The 19,278-nt window shown below is 43.8% G+C and overlaps 1 protein-coding gene across 1 annotated transcript; it reads left to right on the top strand.

Annotated features, from left to right (window-relative positions):
• The first annotated feature begins 3,063 nt into the window (after window positions 1-3,063).
• On the top strand, window positions 3,064-18,538 carry UBIAD1 (UbiA prenyltransferase domain containing 1). Its single transcript, XM_004272389.3, has 2 exons — window positions 3,064-3,942; window positions 17,882-18,538. The coding sequence occupies exons 1-2, from the start codon at window positions 3,414-3,416 to the stop codon at window positions 18,367-18,369; spliced, it is 1,017 nt and encodes a 338-aa protein (XP_004272437.1). The 5' UTR covers window positions 3,064-3,413; the 3' UTR covers window positions 18,370-18,538.
• Window positions 18,539-19,278: the final 740 nt, after the last annotated feature.

Raw genomic sequence — 19,278 nt, 5'->3', positions numbered from 1 at the left:
TTGAACAAGAGTTCCTGCATTTTTATTTTGCACTGGGCACCAAAATCATGTAGTCAGTCCTGTGTCCATATATGTTATATGTGTATTATAACGTTCACTAATACGAAGAATGTGTAGCACAAAACTTACAAATAATAATAAAATACACGATACTTTTTATTATAAATTCCATATAGCCAGTTGATTCTAACAGTATGCTTTCTTTGATATTGTGTAGCCTCTGTGTGGTTGCATTGACCAATGAGTGTAGTTCCAACATGACTGTTGGTTGATATTATCTTTTTTTAAAAAAAAAAAAATATGGGCTTCCCTGGTGGCACAGTGGTTAAGAATCCACCTGCCAATGCAAGGGACACGGGTTCAAGCCCTGGTCCAGGAGGATCCCACATGCTGCGGAGCAACTAAGCCCGGGCGCCACAACTACTGAGCCCGCGTGCCAAAACTACTGAGCCTGCGCTCTAGAGCCCGTGCTCCAGAACAAGAGAAGCCACTGCAATGAGAAGCCTGCACACCGCAATGAAGAGTGGCCCCCGCTTGCTGCAACTAGAGAGAGCCCACAGCAATGAAGACCCAATGCAGCCAAAAATAAATAAATAAAATAAAATAATATATATATATATTTTTTAAAATATTTATTTAGGCTGTGCTGGGTCTTAGTTGCGGCTTGTGGGATCCTCGTTGTGGCATGCGGGATCTTTAGTTACGGCATGAGAACGCTTAGTTGCAGCATGCATGAAGGACCTAGTTCCCTGAACAGGGGTCAAACCCGGGTCGCCTGCATTGGGAACGCGGAGTCTTACTCACTGGACCACCAGGGAAGTCCCAGTATTATCTTTTACGTTAAGGAGTAGGTGGAAAATGAAACAATCGAGATATATTGAACTTTGCTAGTTCGTCAATGACATGAATGGCTTCTTTGCTGAATTGGATAATATTCTAATACTGGAAGTATATTTCCTCAAATTTTTGCTGCTACTCAAAACGAAACAGCTACAGAGTTGACACACTTAAAATTTAATCTGGGCCTTCCCTGGTGGCGCAGTGGTTGAGAGTCCGCCTGCCGATGCAGGGGACGCGGGTTCGTGCCCCGGTCCGGGAAGATCCCACATGCCGCGGAGCGGCTGGGCCCGTGAGCCATGGCCACTGAGCCTGCGCATCCAGAGCCTGTGCTCCGCAACGGGAGACGCCACAGCAGTGAGAGGCCCGCGTAACGCAAAGAAAAAAAAAAATTTAATCTGCATTATTAACTTTTCTCTGTCACTTTCTTAATTCCAGATGATGTACAAAACAATTATGAAGCATTTGCTGATTTGTGTGGTATGAATACTCCCATCATGGCAGATTTCAAACCACCAGCGGATATCACTGAATGAACAGGTAGGAAGAGATAAGCAGCAGCACATCATTATGTAGTATTTCCACAATGCAGATAAAATAGACATAAATAACCTGAAGAGCATAAATGGTAAAGTGTAGTGAAATAATTAGGAAGTAATGAGTTTTGAGTATTTGTTACCTTGGCTTTTAATATAATGGATCTACTCGTAGGTTTGTATAATTGAATTTTTTTTTTTTTTTTTTTTTTTCCAGTACGCGGGCCTCTCACTGTTGTGGCCTCTCCCGTTGCGGAGCACAGGCTCCGGACGTGCAGGCTCAGCGGCCACGGCTCACGGGCCCAGCCGCTCCGCGGCATGTGGGATCCTCCCGGACCGGGGCACGAACCCATGCCCCCTGCATCGGCAGGCGGACTCTCAACCACTGCGCCACCAGGGGAAGCCCTAATTTAATTTTTAATAATGGCTTTGCTTAATGACTGCTCACAAAATTCCTAAAAATTTAACAATTGGCTCTCTCCAGCCAGAACAAGCTACAGATATGGACCATAAGCTCCCAGAAGGCAGGAAGTGGAGATACAAAGCTGGCCAACTGGTGGGTGGGGAGGAGGGCAGTTCTGTGCATGAATAAGTAAATAAATTAGAAGAAAGATAAAAAGGCAGTCAGGGCAGTATATGGAATATGCATAATAAAAAGTGGGAATTATTGCTGTTGTGATTATTACCAGAGCTAATAATTTCTTTTTTTTAATTTTAGTTTAGTTTTTTTAAATTGAGCTATAGTTGATTTACAATATTGTGTTAGTTTCAGCTGTACAGCAAAGTGATTCAGATACATATGTATATATTCTTTTTCAGATTCTTTTCCATTATAGGTTATTACAAGATATTGAATATAGTTCCCTGTGCTGTACAGTAAATCCTTATTTATCTATTTTATATATAGTAGTGTGTATCTTTTAATCCCATACTCCTAATTTACCCCTCCCCCCCTTTCTCCTTGGTAACCATAAGTTTGTTTTCTGTTTCTGTGAGTCTGTTTCTGTTTTATAAAAAAGTTCATTTGTATTATTTTTAAGATTCCCCATATGTGATATCATATAATATTTGTCTTTCTCTGTCTGACTTCACCTCGTATGATACTCTCTAGGTCCATTCATGTTGCTGCAAATGGCAATATTTCATTCTTTTTATGGCTGAGTAATATTCCATTTTTCATATATCTTTATCCATTCATCAGTTGATGGACCTTTAGGTTGCTTCAATGTCTTGGCTAAGCTAATAATTTCCTAGACATCGTCATTTCCCATTTCAGAGCTTCGGTTTTCTCATTTGGAAAGGAAGTTTAATTACACCTTTCTTATCACCCTCAATGTGCTCCCTGATTTTTATCTGTTTTATTCACTGCTGCGTGCAATAGTAGGTGTTCAGTAAATGTTGCACACAGTAGGCGCTCAATAAATGCATGTTGAATGAAAAAAAATGAATGAGTCCTATTTCCGTGAGAGAAAGCTCTTGGTAAGTCGTAAAGCGACACGCACTCGTGGCCCTTCTTGAGATACTAAGTGAGGCTGTTTCCAGCAAGTGCGGGAGCAACTGCCACTCGCGGACCGTCGGGGTGAGGAAGGGCTGGACCGCTGGGTCGCTGCACTGTCCCGGCCCCGCCCCCGCCCCAAGCCCCGGCCCCGCCCTCAGCCTGGTCCCGCCCTCAACCCCGCCCCGGCCCAGGCCCGCGCAGCCGGTCCCTGTTTCCCGGCGGGCCTACAGTGGCGGGTGCCCAAGATGGTCGCTCCCGCAGCTGCGTAGAGGCGGCAGCGGTTCAGTCTCGGGCTGTAGGGCGAGGCGGGCGTCTGGAAGCGGTCCTCGCCCAGGTGACAGGAGGTCGGGGAGGTGCCGCCGGGCCTCGTGGGGTGCCAGGCCCACTCGCTGCAGTCCCCGGGCCCCGCCGCCTCCCTATCCCTGCCCCCGGGTGGAACCGAAGAAGGTCAGGTCCGCCGCCCCGCCTGTCCTCGCCTCAGGGCGGACGCTGTGTGTGGGTGGCTCACTGTTTAACATTGACTTCACCCAAGTGCATTCTCCATGGCGGCCTCGCAGGTCCCGGGGGAGAAGGTTAACATCCAGGCAGGAGAGACGGCCAAGGTCGGGGACAGGGACCTGCTGGGGAACGGCTGTTCGGAGCAGGACAGACCGCCGCAGCGCTCGTGGAGGCAGAAGTGCGCCTCCTATGTTCTGGCCCTGCGGCCCTGGAGCTTCAGTGCCTCACTCACCCCGGTGGCCCTGGGCAGTGCCCTGGCCTACAGATCCCAGGGCGTCCTGGATCCCAGGCTACTGGTGGGTTGTGCCGTAGCTGTCCTCGCTGTGCACGGGGCTGGCAACTTGGTCAACACTTACTACGACTTTTCCAAGGGCATTGACCACAAAAAGAGTGATGACAGGACCCTGGTGGACCGAATCTTGGAGCCCCAGGATGTCGTCCGGTTTGGAGTCTTCCTCTACACCTTGGGCTGTGTCTGTGCTGCTTGCCTGTACTACCTGTCCCCTCTGAAACTGGAGCACTTAGCTCTCATCTACTTCGGAGGCCTGTCTGGCTCCTTTCTCTACACAGGAGGTAAGAATTGGCCTGTTTGCTGTGCAGCAGGTCTTAGTTGCAGGTATTGGAAACTGCGGTTTGCATAGGAATTATAGGGTTAGTGGAGAGGTGTCAAAGGTTATCTTCTTTTTTCTTTGGCCGCACCGTGTGGCCTGCGGAACTCCCCCCACTCGGGATCCAACCGGTGCCCCCTGGGAGTGGAAGCTGGAGTCTTAACCACTAGACCACCAGGGAAGTCCTCAAAGGTTATTTTCTGAATTAGGCCACTTTATGTGAAATCTATAATGTTTGGGTCGTGTGGATTTGGGGGATAGCATTCCTGGTTTGGCTTATGGTTGTTAGGAATAACTTATATATGGAAATTTTTTGTGTCTAGTTTCCACTGGTTGGTCATACCTTATAATGCCACAGTTTCAAATTTTAGTGTAATTAAATTTGAAAAGCTCAAATTATACACCTGATTATTTTCAGCTAGTTTGCTAGGTGATCCCTTGCAGCAGGCTGATTAAGGTGGTGATGGGCTGGTGGTTAAGCCCTATTTATTGAGCACCTATTATGTGCCAGGCTCTGTTCTATGTGAACACAGCAGTCAAGTCCCTGCCCTTGTGGAAGTGATTTTATATATCATGAGGAGAGACAGAAAATAAAAATAGTAAATTATGGGTAGGATGACCAACATCCTGGTTTGCTCAGCAGTGAGTGTTCCTAAGATGTGGGGCTTTGGAAACCAGGAGAGTTCCTGGTAAGCCAGGATGAATTTGTACCTTGGTTACAGTACCTGAAAAGAACATAAGTGCTATAGGGAAAAGAAGGAGAGCAAGGAAGGAGGACACAGCTGTCTGCTTTAACTAGTTTGATCAGGGTAGGCCTCGTAAAGAAGGTAACATGTGAACAAAGATTGTAAGAGGTGACAGGTGAGGGAGTTGCCTGAGCAGATATCTGGAGGAAGAGTATCTTGGAACAGCAGTTGCCAAAGGTAGGCGTGTCCCTGAAGAGTTGGAGGAATAGCATGGAGTCCAGGGTGTGAATGAGGGAGAGAGTAAAAGGAGGAAAAGTAAGAGAAGTTCGTTGGGGGGTGGGCAGGGTGGCACAAAAATGCTGTAAGCCTTAATGTTTTAAAAGAATCACTCTGGCTAAGGTACTGAGAATGGATAAAGAGGGGTAGGGGTAGCAGCAGGAGCACCCAGAAGGAGGCTGTTGAGTAAACCAGGCAAGAGATGTCTGGTGGCTTGAATCAGGGTGGGAGTAGTGGAGAGGGACGTAGTCAGATTCTGAATTTATTTTGAAGGTAAACAGGGTTTGCTGATAGTTGGGATGTGAGGCAGGAGAGAAACAGAGAAATTAAACATAACTCTAAGGTTTTGTCCTGAGTAACTGGAATAGTGGTGTTGATGCCTAGTGAGAGAGAGAAGGTTGAAGATAGGCCTGTGGAGAGAAAGTTGAGAAATTGACTTTGGACATCTTAATGTATTAGATCTCCAAGGGGGTGTCAAATTGATAGTTGGGTATGAGTCTGATTTCGGAGAAGAGGTCTGAGCTGGAGATAGAGACATTTGGGAGTCTTGCACGTAGATAAAGTTGTACGACTGGGGGGAGATCCCGGAGCGGGGCAGTGTTGATAGACCTGAGGGTGAGCCCCGGGGCACTCCAACATTAAGAGGTGGGGAGAGTAGAAGGAAGGCAAAGGGAACTGCAGTGGAGCATCTGGAGGAGAAAGAAGAAAAGCAAGAGACTATGGTATCCTGGCAGCCAATTGTAAAAAGTTCACTGAGGGAAATCAGCAGGGTGCTGAAATAGAATGAATGTATCAGGTAGTGGTGGATGGAATAGGTCCTCTCTGTGAAGGTGACGCTTAAACTAAGACTTGACAGATAAGGAGCCAGCCATGGGCAGAATCGGGGTCTGATTTGGGTCCTTCAGGGATGAAGGAACAGCAAATGCAAATGTCCTGGAGTAGGGTAAGACTTGGCATCATTTAGGATCTGCTGAAAGGCCAGCGTGATCAAGAGGAAGACCGAGATGCAGCTGTCGGGGCAGGCAGGGGCTAGATCGCGCTGTCTCATAGGGCCTCGGTCTCCGCCGGTTCCGCCTCACTCCCAACCTCCAAGCCTAGTCCTTGGACCTCTCTTCTTTAGCTCCATTTACTCCCTTAGGGATTTTAGCCCGTCTCGTGTCTTCTATTGCCATCTATTAAGCTGGTGACAAATTTCTACCTCCAGACCAGATCTTTCCACTAAACCCCAAACTCAAATCCAGCTTCTTACTCAGTAACTTCTCTGAGAGGTTACAGGCATCTCAAGCTTGACACGTCTGAGACCAAATTCCTCATCTGCTCACATAGAAATCTGCTCTACGCTCAGCTTTCCCCATATCACTCGATGGCAACTCCATCCTTCTCGTTCTTCAGGCTGAAGGTCATGGGCATCATCCTTGACTCTTCTTTCTCACATCTTGCATCCAGACCATCAGCAAGTCCCGTTGACTCCACTTCTTTTTTTTTTTTTTAAGATTTTTTTTTGAATTTTATTTTTTTATACAGCAGGTTCTTACCAGTTATCCATTTAATACATATTAGTGTATACATGTCAATCCCAATCTCCCAATTCATCACATGCCCCCCCCTACCCCCCAGCCGCTTTCTCCCCTTGGTGTACATATGTTTGTTCTCTACTTCTGTGTCTCAGTTTCTGCCCTGCAAACCGGTTCATCTGTACCATTTTCCTAGGTTCCACATATATGCATTAATATATAATATTTGTTCTTCTGTACCATTTTCCTAGGTTCCACATATATGCATTAATATATAATATTTGTTCTTCTGTACCATTTTCCTAGGTTCCACATATATGCATTAATATACAATATTTGTTCTTCTTTTTCTGACTTACTTCACTGTGTATGACAGTCTCTAGATCTATCCATGTCTCTACAAATGATCCAATTTCATTCCTTTTTATCACTGAGTAATATTCCATTTTATATATGTACCACATCTTCTTCAACCATTTGTCTGTCAATGGGCATTTAGGTTGCTTCCATGTCCTGGCTACTGTAAATAGTGCTGCAATGACAATTAGGGTGCATGTGTCTTTTTGAATTATGGTTTCCTCTGGGTATATGCCCAATAGTGGGATTGCTGGGTCATATGGTAATTCTAATTTTAGTTTTTTTTTTTTTATTTTTTAACAACTTTATTGAGGTATAATTGCTTTACAATGGTGTGTTAGTTTCTGCTTTATAACAAAGTGAATCAGTTATACATATACATATATTCCCATATGTCTTCCCTCTTGCGTCTCCCTCCCTCCCACCCTCCCTATCCCACCCCTCCAGGCTGTCACAAAGCACCGAGCCAATATCCCTGTGCCATGCGGCTGCTTCCCACTAGCTATCTACCTTACTACGTTTGTTAGTGTGTATATGTCCATGACTCTCTCTTGCCCTGTCACAGCTCACCCTTCCCCCTCCCCATAACCTCAAGTCCGTTCTCCAGTAGGTCTGCATCTTTATTCCTGTCTTACTCCTAGGTTCTTCATGACATTTTTTTTCTTAAATTCCATATATATGTGTTAGCATACGGTATTTGTCTTTTTCTTTCTGACTTACTTCACTCTGTATGACAGACTCTAGGTCTATCCACCTCATTACAGATAACTCAATTTCGTTTCTTTTTATGGCTGAGTAATATTCCATTGTATATATGTGCCACATCTTCTTTATCCATTCATCCGATGATGGGCACTTAGGTTGTTTCCATCTCCGGGCTATTGTAAATAGAGCTGCAATGAACATTTTGGTACATGACTCTTTTTGAATTTTGGTTTTCTCAGGGTATATGCCCAGTAGTGGGATTGCTGGGTCGTATGGTAGTTCTATTTGTAGTTTTTTAAGGAACCTCCATACTGTTCTCCATAGTGGCTGAACCAATTCACATTCCCACCAGCAGTGCAAGAGTGTTCCCTTTTCTCCACATGCTCTCCAACATTTATTGTTTCTAGATTTTTTGATGATGGCCATTCTGACTGGTGTGAGATGATATCTCATTGTAGTTTTGATTTGCATTTCTCTAATGATTAATGATGTTGAACATTCTTTCATGTGTTTGTTGGCAGTCTGTATATCTTCTTTGGAGAAATGTCTATTTAGGTCTTCTGCCCATTTTTGGATTGGGTTGTTTGTTTTTTTGTTATTGAGCTGCATGAGCTGCTTGTAAATTTTGGAGATTAATCCTTTGTTGGTTGCTTCATTTGCAAATATTGTCTCCCATTCTGAGGGTTGTCTTTTGGTCTTGTTTATGGTTTCCTTTGCTGTGCAAAAGCTTTGAAGTTTCATTAGGTCCCATTTGTTTATTTTTGTTTTTATTTCCATTACTCTAGGAGGTGGGTCAGAAAGGATCTTTCTGTGATTTATGTCATAGAGTGTTCTGCCTATGTTTTCCTCTAAGAGTTTGATAGTTTCTGGCCTTACATTTAGGTCTTTAATCCATTTTGAGCTTATTTTTGTGTATGGTGTTAGGGAGTGATCTAATCTCATACTTTTACATGTACCTGTCCAGTTTTCCCAGCACCACTTATTGAAGAGGCTGTCCTTTCTCCACTGTACATTCCTGCCACCTTTATCAAAGATAAGGTGTCCATATGTGCGTGGGTTTATCTCTGGCCTTTCTATCCTGTTCCATTGACCTATCTTTCTGTTTTTGTGCCAGTACCATACTGTCTTGATTACTGTAGCTTTGTAGTATAGTCTGAAGTCAGGAAGCCTGATTCCTCCAGCTCCTTTTTTCGTTCTCAAGATTGCTTTGGCTATTCGGGGTCTTTTGTGTTTCCATACAAATTGCGAAATTTTTTGTTCTAGTTCTGTGAAAAATGCCAGTGGTAGTTTGATAGGGATTGCATTGAATCTATAGATTGCTTTGGGTAGTAGAGTCATTTTCACAATGTTGATTCTTCCAATCCAAGAACATGGTATATCTCTCCATCTATTTGTATCATCTTTAATTTCTTTCATCAGTGTCTTATAATTTTCTGCATACAGGTCTTTTGTCTCCTTAGGTAGGTTTATTCCTAGATATTTTATTCTTTTTGTTGCAATGGTAAATGGGAGTGTTTTCTTGATTTCACTTTCAGATTTTTCGTCATTAGTATATAGGAATGCCAGAGATTTCTGTGCATTAATTTTTGTATCCTGCTACTTTACCAAATTCATTGATTAGCTCTAGTAGTTTTCTGGTAGCATCTTTAGGATTCTCTATGTGTAGTATCATGTCATCTGCAAACAGTGACAGCTTTACTCTAATTTTAGTTTTTTAAGGAACCTCCATACTGCTCCATAGTGGCTGTATCAGTTTACATTCCCACCAACAGTGCCAGAGGGTTCCCTTTTCTCCACACCCTCTCCAGCATTTGTTGTTTGTAGATTTTCTGATGATGCCCATTCTAACTGGTGTGAGGTGATCCCTCATTGTGTTTTGATTTGCATTTCTCTAATAATCAGTGATGTTGAGCAGCTTTTCATGTGCTTGTTGGCCATCTGTATGGAGAGATGTCTATTTAGGGCTTCTGCCCATTTTTGGATTAGGTTGTTTGATTTTTTAATATTGAGTTGGATGAGCTGTTTATATATTTTGGAGATTAATCCTTTGTCCGTTGACTCGTTTGCAAAAATTTTCTCCCATTCTGAGGGTTGTCTTTTCGTCTTGTTTGTAGTTTCCTTTGCTGTGCAAATGCTTTTAAGTTTCATTAGGTCCCATTTGTTTATTTTTGTTTTTATTTCCATTGCTCTAGGAGGTGGATCAAAAAAGATCTTGCTGTGATTTATGTCAAAGAGGGTTCTTCCTATGTTTCCCTCTAAGAGTTTTATAGTGTCCGGTCTTACATTTAGGTCTCTAATCCATTTTGAGTTTATTTTCGTGTATGGTGTTAGGGAGTGTTCCAATTTCATTCTTTTACATGTAGCTGTCCAGTTTTCCCAGCACCAATTATTGAAGAGACTGTGTTTTCTCCATTGTATATCCTTGCCTCCTTTGTCATAAATTAGTTAACCACAGGTGTGTGGGTTTATCTCTGGGCTTTCTATCCTGTTCCATTGATCTGTGTTTCTGTTTTTGTGCCAGTACCATATTGTCTTGATTACTGTAGCTTTGTAGTATAGTCTGAAGTCAGGGAGTCTGATTCCTCCAGCTCCGTTTTTTCCCCTCAAGACCGCTTTGGTTATTCGCGGTCTTTTGTGTCTCCATACAAATTTTGAGATTTTTTGTTCCAGTTCTGTAAAAAATGCCATTGGTAATTTGATAGGGATTGCATTGAATCTGTAGATTGCTTTGAGTAGTATAGTCATTTTCACAATATTGATTCTTCCAATCCAAGAACATGGTATATCTCTCCATCTGTTGGTATCATCTTTAATTTCTTTCATCAGTGTCTTATAGTTTTTTGCATACAGGTCTTTTCTCTCCCTAGGTAGGTTTATTGCTAGGTATTTTATTCTTTTTGTTGCAGTGGTAAATGGGAGTGTTTCCTTAATTTCTCTTTCAGATTTTTCATCATTAGTGTGTAGGAACGCAAGAGATTTCTGTGCATTAATTTTGTATCCTGCAACTTTACCAAATTCATTCATTAGCTCTAGTAGTTTTCTGGTGGCATCTTTAGGGTTCTTTACGTGTAGTATCATGTCATCTGCAAACAGTGACAGTTTTACTTCTTCTTTTCCAATTTGTATTCTTTTTATTTCTTTTTCTTCTCTGATTGCCGTGGCTAGGACTTCCAACACTATGTTGAATAATAGTGGTAGAGTGGACATCCTTGTCTTGTTCCTGATCTTAGAGGAAATGCTTTCAGTTTTTCACCATTGACAATAATGTTTGCTGTGCGTTTGTCATATATGGCCTTTATTATGTTGAGGTAGGTCCCCTCTTTGCCCACTTTCTGGAGAATTTTTATCATAAATGGGTGTTGAATTTTGTCAAAAGCTTTTTCTGCATCTATTGAGATGATCATATGGTTTTTCTTCTTCAGTTTGTTAATATGGTGTCTCACATTGATTGATTTGCATATATTGAAGAATCCTTGCATCCCTGGGATAACTCCCACTTCATCATGGCATATGATCCTTTTAATGTGTTGTTGGATTCTGTTTGCTAGTATTTTGAGGATTTTTGCATCTATATTCATGAGTGATATTGGTCTGTAATTTTCTTTTTTTGTAGTATCTTTGTCTGGTTTTGGTATCAGGGTGATGGTGGCCTCATAGAATGAGTTTGGGAGTGTTCCTTCCTCTGCAGTTTTTTAGAAGAGTTTGAGAAGGATGCATGTTAGCTCTTCTCTAAATGTTTGATAGAATTCACCTGTGAAGCCATCTGGTCCTGGACTTTTGTTTGTTGGAAGATTTTTAATCACAGTTTCAATTTCATTACTTGTGATTGGTCTGTTCATATTTTCTATTTCTTCCTGGTTCAGTCTTGGAAGGTTATACCTTTCTAAGAATTTCTCCATTTCTTCCAGGTTGTCCGTTTTATTGGCATAGAGTTGCTTAGTCTCTCTACTAAGAGAGTGGTAGTTTCTTAGGATGCTTTGTATTTCTGTGGTGTCTGTTGTAACTTCTCCTTTTTCATTTCTAGTTTTATTGATTTGAGTCCTCTTCCTCTTTTTCTTGATGAGTCTCGCTAATGGTTTATCCATTTTGTTTATCTTCTCAAAGAACCAGCTCTTAGTTTTATTGATCTTTGCAATTGTTTTCTTTGTTTCTATTTCATTTATTTCTGCTCTGATCTTTATGATTTCTTTCCTTCTACTAACTTTGGGTTTTGTTTGTTCTTCTTTCTCTAGTTCCTTTAGGTGTGAGATTAGATTGTTTATTTGAGATGTTTGTTGTTTCTTGAGGTAGGATTGTATTGCTCTAAACTTCCCTCTTAGAACTGCTTTTGCTGCATCCCATAGGTTTTGGATCATCCTGTTTTCATTGCCATTTGTGTCTAGGTATTTTTTGATTTCCTCTTTGAATTCTTCAGGGATCTGTTGGTTATTTAGTAACGTATTGTTTAGCCTCCAGGTGTTTGTGTTTTTTACGTTTTTTTCCCTGTAATTAATTTCTTATCTCATAGCGTTGTGGTCAGAAAAGATGCTTGATATGATTTCACTTTTCTTAAATTTACTGAGACTTGATCTGTGACCCAAGATGTGATCTATCCTGGAGAATGTTCCATGCGCCCTTGAGAAGAAAGTGTATTCTGCTGTTTTTGGATGGAATGTCCTATAAATATCAATTAAATCTATCTGGTCTATTGTGTCATTGAAAGCTTGTGTTTCCTTATTAATTTTCTGTTTGGATGATCTGTCCATTGGTGTAAGTGAAGTGTTAAAGTCCCCCACTATTATTGTGTTACTGTCGATTTCCTCTTTTATAGCTGTTTGCAGTTGCCTTTAGTATTGAGGTGCTCCTATGTTGGGTGCATATATATTTATAATTGTTATATCTTCTTCTTGGATTGATCCCTTGATCATTATGTAGTGTCCTTCCTTGTCTCTTGTAACATTCTTTATTTTAAACTCTATTTTATCTGATATGAGTATTGCTACTCTAGCTTTCTTTTGATTTCCATTTGCATGGAATATCTTTTTCCATCCCTCAGTCTGTATGTGTCCCTAGGTCTGAAGTGGTTCTCCTGTAGACAGCATATATATGGGTCTTGTTTTTGTATCCATTCAGTGAGCCTGTGTCTTTTGGTTGGAGCATTTAATCCATTCACGTTTAAGGTAATTATCGATATGTATGTTCCTATTACCATTTTCTTAATTGTTTTGGGTTTGTTTTTGTAGGACCTTTTCTTCTCTTGTGTTTCCCACTTAGAGAAGTTCCTGTAGCATTTGTTGTAGAGCTGGTTTGGTGGTGCTGAATTCTTTTAGCTTTTGCTTGTCTGTAAAGCTTTTGATTTCTCCATCGAATCTGAATGAGATCCTTGCCGGGTAGAGTAATCTTGGTTGTAGGTTCTTCCCTTTCATCACTGTAAATATGTCATGCCACTCCCTTCTAGCTTGTAGAGTTTCTGAGAAATCAGCTGTTAACCTTATGGGAGTTCCCTTGTATGTTATTTGTCATTTTTCCCTTGCTGCTTTCAATAATTTTTCTTTGTCTTTAATTTTTGCCAATTTGATTACTATGTGCCTCAGCGTGTTTCTCCTTGGGTTTATCCCGTATGGGACTCTCTGTGCTTCCTGGACTTGGGTGGCTATTTCCTTTTCCATGTTAGGGAAGTTTTCGACTATAATCTCTTCAAATATTTTCTCAGGTCTTTCTGTCTCTCTTCTCCTTCTGGAACCCCTATAATGTGAATGTTGTTGCGTTTAATGTCCCAGAGGTCTCTTAGGCTGTCTTCATTTCTTTTCATTCTTTTTTCTGTATTCTGTTCTGCAGCAGTAAGTTCCATCATTCTGTCTTCCAGGTCCCTTATCCGTTCTTCTGCCTCAGTTATTCTGCTATTGATTCCTTCTAGTGTATTTTTAATTGCAGTTATTGTATTGTTCATCTCTGTTTGTTTGTTCTTTAATTCTTCTAGGTCTTTGTTAAATATTTCTTGCACCTTCTCGATCTTTGCCTCCATTCTTTTTCCGAGGTCCTGGATCATCTTGACTATCATTATTCTGAATTCTTTTTCTGGAAGGTTGCCTATCTCCACTTCGTTTAGTTGTTTTTCTGGGGTTTTATCTTGTTCCTTCATCTGGTACATAGCCCTCTGCCTTTTCATGTTGTCTATCTTTCTGTGAATGTGGTTTTCGTTCCACAGGCTGCAGGATTGTAGCGATTCCGCTTCTAACATGCACTTGGGACTGGACCACTTCTCGTCACTTCCCACCACTACCCCTGTCATCTCCCTCAATTATTGCGGCTGATTCTTTACCCGTCTCTGTGCATGCACCCTTGTCCCTTTCCCAGAGCTCCCAGATCAGCAGCCAGAGTAATCCTGCAGCTGTGTTAGTCGCCTGCTCAAAACTCTCCAGTGGCTCCCACCTCATTAGAGTAAAGGCCAGGGTCTTTACAGTGACCCCCAGGGCCTGACATTATCTGCTCCACCTGCAATTCCCCACAACTCTCTGACCTGCTCTCCTCTTCACCATGCTCCAGCCACACTGCCCTGCTAGCTGTTTCTGGAACACGCCAGGCATGCTCCTGCCTCAGGTCCTTTGAGATGCTGTTTCCTCTGTTTAGAACGCTCTTCCCCCATCTGTGTGTATGATTTGCTTTCTAACTGCCACCCATTTGCTCTAATGTCAGCTTTTACCCTATTTAAAATTACAAAACAGTAACAATTTTTTTCTGCAGCAGCTGAAAAAAATAAAATAAAATCACACACACACCCTGTGTCTCCCCTACAGTGCCTTCCCTATTGCTCTCCTCTGCTTTTTCTTCATAGCACATATTACATTCTAACCACATAAAGTACTTACTTTGTTAATTATCTTCCCCTTTAGACTGTAAACTCCCTGGGGGTAGGGATTTTAGTCTCTTTGTTCTCTCCATCATGCCCAGAACAGTGCCTGGCAAGTAGTCAGTACTTAATATTTATTGAATGAACAAATGGGGAGACACTGAAATGTGTTGAGCAGGGTAATGACATAATCTGATTTATGTTTTTTTTTAACGTTGACTTTTATCGATATATAGTTGACGTATGGTGAAATGCATGGATCTTAAGCGTTATAGTTTGATGAATTTTGACAATTACATACAGCTGTATAACCCATACCCCTACCGTAATACAGAACATTTCTGTCACCCCCAAAAGCTTCCTTGTGCTTTTTCCCTGTCAACCCCACTCTTCCCACCCCATCTAGAGGCCACCACTGTTGCGTGGTCTAGAACATCATGTAAATGGAATCATTCAGTATGAATTCTTGTGCCTGTTTTTGAGTTTCATTGTGTTGTCATGTATATCAGTAGTTCCTTTGTATCACTGAGAGGTAGCCATTGTATGGACGTACCACAATTTGTTTATCCATTATCCTGTTCAGTGACTTTTGGATTATTTCCATATTTTGGCTATTACGACTGAACATTCATATTCAAGTCTTCTGTGGATATTTGTTTTCATTTTTCTTGGGTAAATGCCTAGGAATCGCATTACTGGGTCATAGGGCAGATGATATTTAACTTTATGAGAAGCTGCCAAAGTGTTTTCTGAAGTGGTTCTACTGCTTTTACCTCCCCACCAGCGAGGCGTGAGAGTTCCATTTACTCCACATCTTTTTGATGCCAACATTTTGATTTATGTGTTAAGAAATTCATTCTGGCCGCTGTGTGGAGAACTGGCCCAGTGTTTCACTGTGCTGGCTCATGTGGAAAACGGTGTTGGGAGGAGGGGAGTGCCTAAAAGGAAACTCCCAGGTGGGCCACATCTCTGAATCAGGTGGAGCACATGAGCCTTGGGTCGGACGCTCAGGAAACAGGGCTTTCTGCTCAAGGGCTTTGTCGTTTTCTGGTGTCAGATAACCTCAAGAAGCTTTGCTTACGTTGTTTTATGCCAGGCGATCTAAGGTGGTGTTCTTGGGTACTCTTGCCAGAGGTCAAGAGCCCCGAAGTCTGCTTGGAGATCTGAGAAAAAATGCAGAAGAAGAGCAGACAGCTGGTGGAGAAATTTGCTAGATTGGTGCTGGGAGCATTCCTGCCTCGCATCTTCCTTGGGCAGGGGTAGTTGCCTAAACGTGTGAGATACCGCACAAGACATCGATTTCCTAATTTAGAATTGGAGCCGAGGTGCTGCTTCAGAGACCTTCCTCCTGGAGGGCATGTCCTCAGACAACCAAATTATTTATCAAAACACTGCCTGGGGGGTACAGAATTAGTTTGCTGTGTGTTGGGGGTACAGGGGCCATGCCTGTTATACCCTTTCCTGGAGATGCTTCCTTCCAAAGAATCAAGGGTGGTCATTTAGCACTAAAGAATCCCAGCCACTCGGTGTGGAGGTGAACTTGGGCTGCATCTTGTTCTTTGGCTACCACGCTTTTAGATCGTTTACAGATCATTGTCCCTTATCGTTTTAGGCTGTTTAAAATGCAATTGATGACCGAATAGCTTTTTTTTTAAATTTTCTGATCCCGAGGCCATGCCTTGGTAGCTTGATTAGATCAGAGGTTTCCCAAGCTTCCGTAGCAATATATGTGTGGATCACCTCTTTGAGTGGGTGTCTCTCACCCTTTCTGTGCTGCTTTGCCGGTTTCAATCCAAGTGGGACATTTTTCATGACCTTGGTTCCAAATTCCAGGTGCTTGTTACTGTAGCTCTGGGTTCAGCTCATCCTTTGTGTCAAGTACTGGGGAGCCAGCTGTTAACTGGCCAGACACAAGGCCCTGCCCTCACTGAAACCTACAGGTTAGTGGGAGAGACAGAGATGAAGAATTAGAAGTGTGGGAATTCCCTGGTGGTCCAGCGGTTAGGACTCTGAGCTTCCACTGCAGGGGGCACGGGTTCCATCCCTGGTCGGGGAACTAAGATCCCGCCTGCCGCACAGTGCGGTCAAAAAAAAAAAAAAACTAGAAGTGTGATGGAGTTTATGAAAGTGGAAGTCAGGGTGCTGTGAGGCACACTGCAAGGGGAACCAAATGTGGTCTAGGGCTGAGGAAGGCTGCCTTGAGGAATGGTCTTTAAAGTCTTGAAGGATGAGTAGAAGTTAGCCAGGCAAGGAGTCGGGGTTGGGGGAGTGTCTGGAGGCCCTGAGGAACTGAAAGAAGTATGTGTGGCGAGGGGAGGTGGGCTCAAAGTCAGGCAGGAGGGAGGCAGGGCAGGGCCAGAGGTGAGCTAGGTGGAAGATCTGGGGCTCTTTTATCCGGAGGACAACTTGTTGATAAGGGTTTTCAGGTGTATGTTGGGGGAGGGGCATGACTGGCTTAGTATTTTGAGAGGATCATGTTGGCTGCATCGCGGAGACGTGATTAGGAATGGGGAGGGGAGGTGGTTATGAGAACAGAAGCTGAGGGATCGGTTGGGAGGGTGTTGCCGTATTCCAGGCATGAGATGACTTTGACGTGGATTTGGGGATGGAGAAACTGGGCCAGTTTGAAAGATGGGGATTAGACAGGATTTGAAGTAGATTAGCAGTATGGGAGGAGAAGTTAGGGATTATTTAGTGTTGTAACTCCATGGGCACCAGAGAGGGGAAGCAGTGTTGTAAGTTCCCTGTCTTAGCTGTTTTACTCATTATGTGGGTGAAAGTTGCTCTGTGTGGAGTTTGGGAACCCTGAACTTTCACTGAGATTAACGAGATTCTCAGAACCAGAAGATGCTTCCAGAGGTTGTGGCTGAAAAGTAAGAGGCTGGGGTGGATATTCCGTGAGGGGCTGATCTCAGGGCATTCCTGACAGAAGCAGTGTCTTGCAGGGGTTGGTGGAGGATGAAAGAAACGCAAGCCCTGGACCGTAAGACCTGTGAGATCCTTCACGGGCTCTCCCGTTGAACTGTCTGTGACTTGGAACCCCCTGCTCTTTTTTCTTTTTTTCAACTTTTTTCAATTTTTTATACAGTTTTTAAAGGTTACCTTCCACTTACATTTATTACAAAATACTGGCTGTATTCCCCGAGTTGTACAACACATCCTTGAGCCCATCTTACACCCAGTAGTTTGTACCTCCCACTTCCCACCCCTGTTTTGCCCCTCTACCCTCTTCCCCACTGGTAGCCACTAGTTTGGGAGGCCCCCGCTCTTTGTGGCAGGGCTTTGTTGGGGGACAGCAGGAAGGAAAACTCGGGGATGACTCTGAGACTGAACTGGGTGCTAAACGATTAGTCTTCTCTGTCCCTCTGTGCCACTGGAGAAAAAAGTCAGATTTTGCTCTGGAGGGGAGGGGAGTGCAACCACTGCCCCGCTTCACAGCCTAAGAATATGCCCCGTGCAGCCACAGCAGCCTGCCTTTTGACTGCCGCGGTTTCCAGCCCCTGATCTCACAGCAGCTCTCTGTGTTTTCTGGCCTAGGAATTGGATTCAAGTACCTGGCTCTGGGAGACCTCATCATCCTCATCACTTTTGGCCCGCTGGCTGTGATGTTCGCCTACGCCGTCCAGGTGGGGTCCCTGGCGGTCTTCCCGCTGGTCTACGCCATCCCCCTCGCCCTTAGCACCGAGGCCATCCTCCATTCCAACAATACCAGGGACATGGAGTCCGACCGGGAGGCTGGCATCGTCACGCTCGCCATCCTCATTGGCCCCACTCTCTCCTACGTGCTCTACAACACGCTGCTCTTCCTGCCCTACCTGATCTTCAGCATCCTGGCTGTGCACTGCAGCATCAGCCTGGCGCTGCCCCTGCTCACCATTCCCATGGCCTTTTCCCTTGAGAGACAGTTCCGAAGCCAGACTTTCAACAAACTGCCCCAGAGGACTGCCAAACTCAACCTTCTGCTGGGCCTCTTCTACGTTTCCAGCATCATTCTGGCACCGGCAGGCAGTCTGCCCAAACTCTAAGGGGACCAGTAGCCGCACGCCACAACATGTCCCCCCTTTCTCAGAATGTGTTGAAGGCAGAGTGTCTGAGGAGGGAAGGTGATTTGGCAGTGAGGGGCTGAAGGATGGCTTGTGAACGCCCACCTTTTTTTATTATTACATTCTTAAAGAGAATGTTTTGTTTTTGTTATTTTATTCCGTTTTACGGGGACTCTTGAAACCACTCTGGTGTCAGAACGAGGTAAATTGGACGCATGGCCCTTGTTTTATTTATAATTTCCACTAGAGGGTGATGTCAGGTCACTTTTAGTGGGCTACGATGCCCTAAGACTTGGTGAAGGAACCGCGCAGACTGGCCTCCTGTCCTGAAAGAGCCATAGTAACTGGGCCAAGTGTCCTCTGCTGTTTTGGTCTGGTTTTACACTACCTGGAGAGAGAAAGTCCCTCATTAACAGCCCGACTGGGCTCTAGGCTTTTTGCCTGAATTGTGATTCAGACCCTTTTGTCCTCACTTCACTTATTGCCACAGTTGAGGAAAAGCATCAGATCACCCTGCAGCAGGACAGTGGAGCAGAGGGCTTGGAAGGAAAAAACAGAAACACAAAAAAATAACACCTTGGAGGCAGCTGAGAAAATCACTCTGCTTTTGGATAGAAACTGGTAGGGCGGCTGGTTTCCCCTTGTAGAGCCCACTGGCATGACAGGAAGGACTCCCAGCCCTTTCAGTAACTCGCAGCGCTCTGAAGTTGTTAAGGCCCTGGCTGTCCTTGCCGACTACTGAAGGCCCACAAGGCTGCTTCTTCGCCTGCCCCCATCGTGTTTCCTCGCACTCCCCTATGCCCGCCCTCCATTTCTTTCAGGTCCCCATTTGTGTGTCTCCCATCCGTGGAGCCCTGCTGTTTGGGCAGCAGCTTAGCAACTGAGTCAGGG

Source organism: Orcinus orca, chromosome 1, assembly GCF_937001465.1.
Source record: "Orcinus orca chromosome 1, mOrcOrc1.1, whole genome shotgun sequence".
NCBI classification, from domain to species: domain Eukaryota; kingdom Metazoa; phylum Chordata; class Mammalia; order Artiodactyla; family Delphinidae; genus Orcinus; species Orcinus orca.
The sequence above is the reverse complement of the archived record's forward strand: the minus strand, read 5'-3'. Positions and strand labels throughout refer to the sequence as shown.

What these genes read in the sequence shown, in the direction of transcription:
- UBIAD1 (XM_004272389.3), top strand. Translation starts at nt 3,414, where the DNA reads ATGGCGGCCTCGCAGGTCCCGGGGGAGAAGGTTAACATCCAGGCAGGA. An exon ending in CTCCTTTCTCTACACAGGAG is followed by an intron (nt 3,943 to 17,881) that starts GTAAGAATTGGC and finishes TTTCTGGCCTAG; the next exon opens with GAATTGGATTCAAGTACCTG.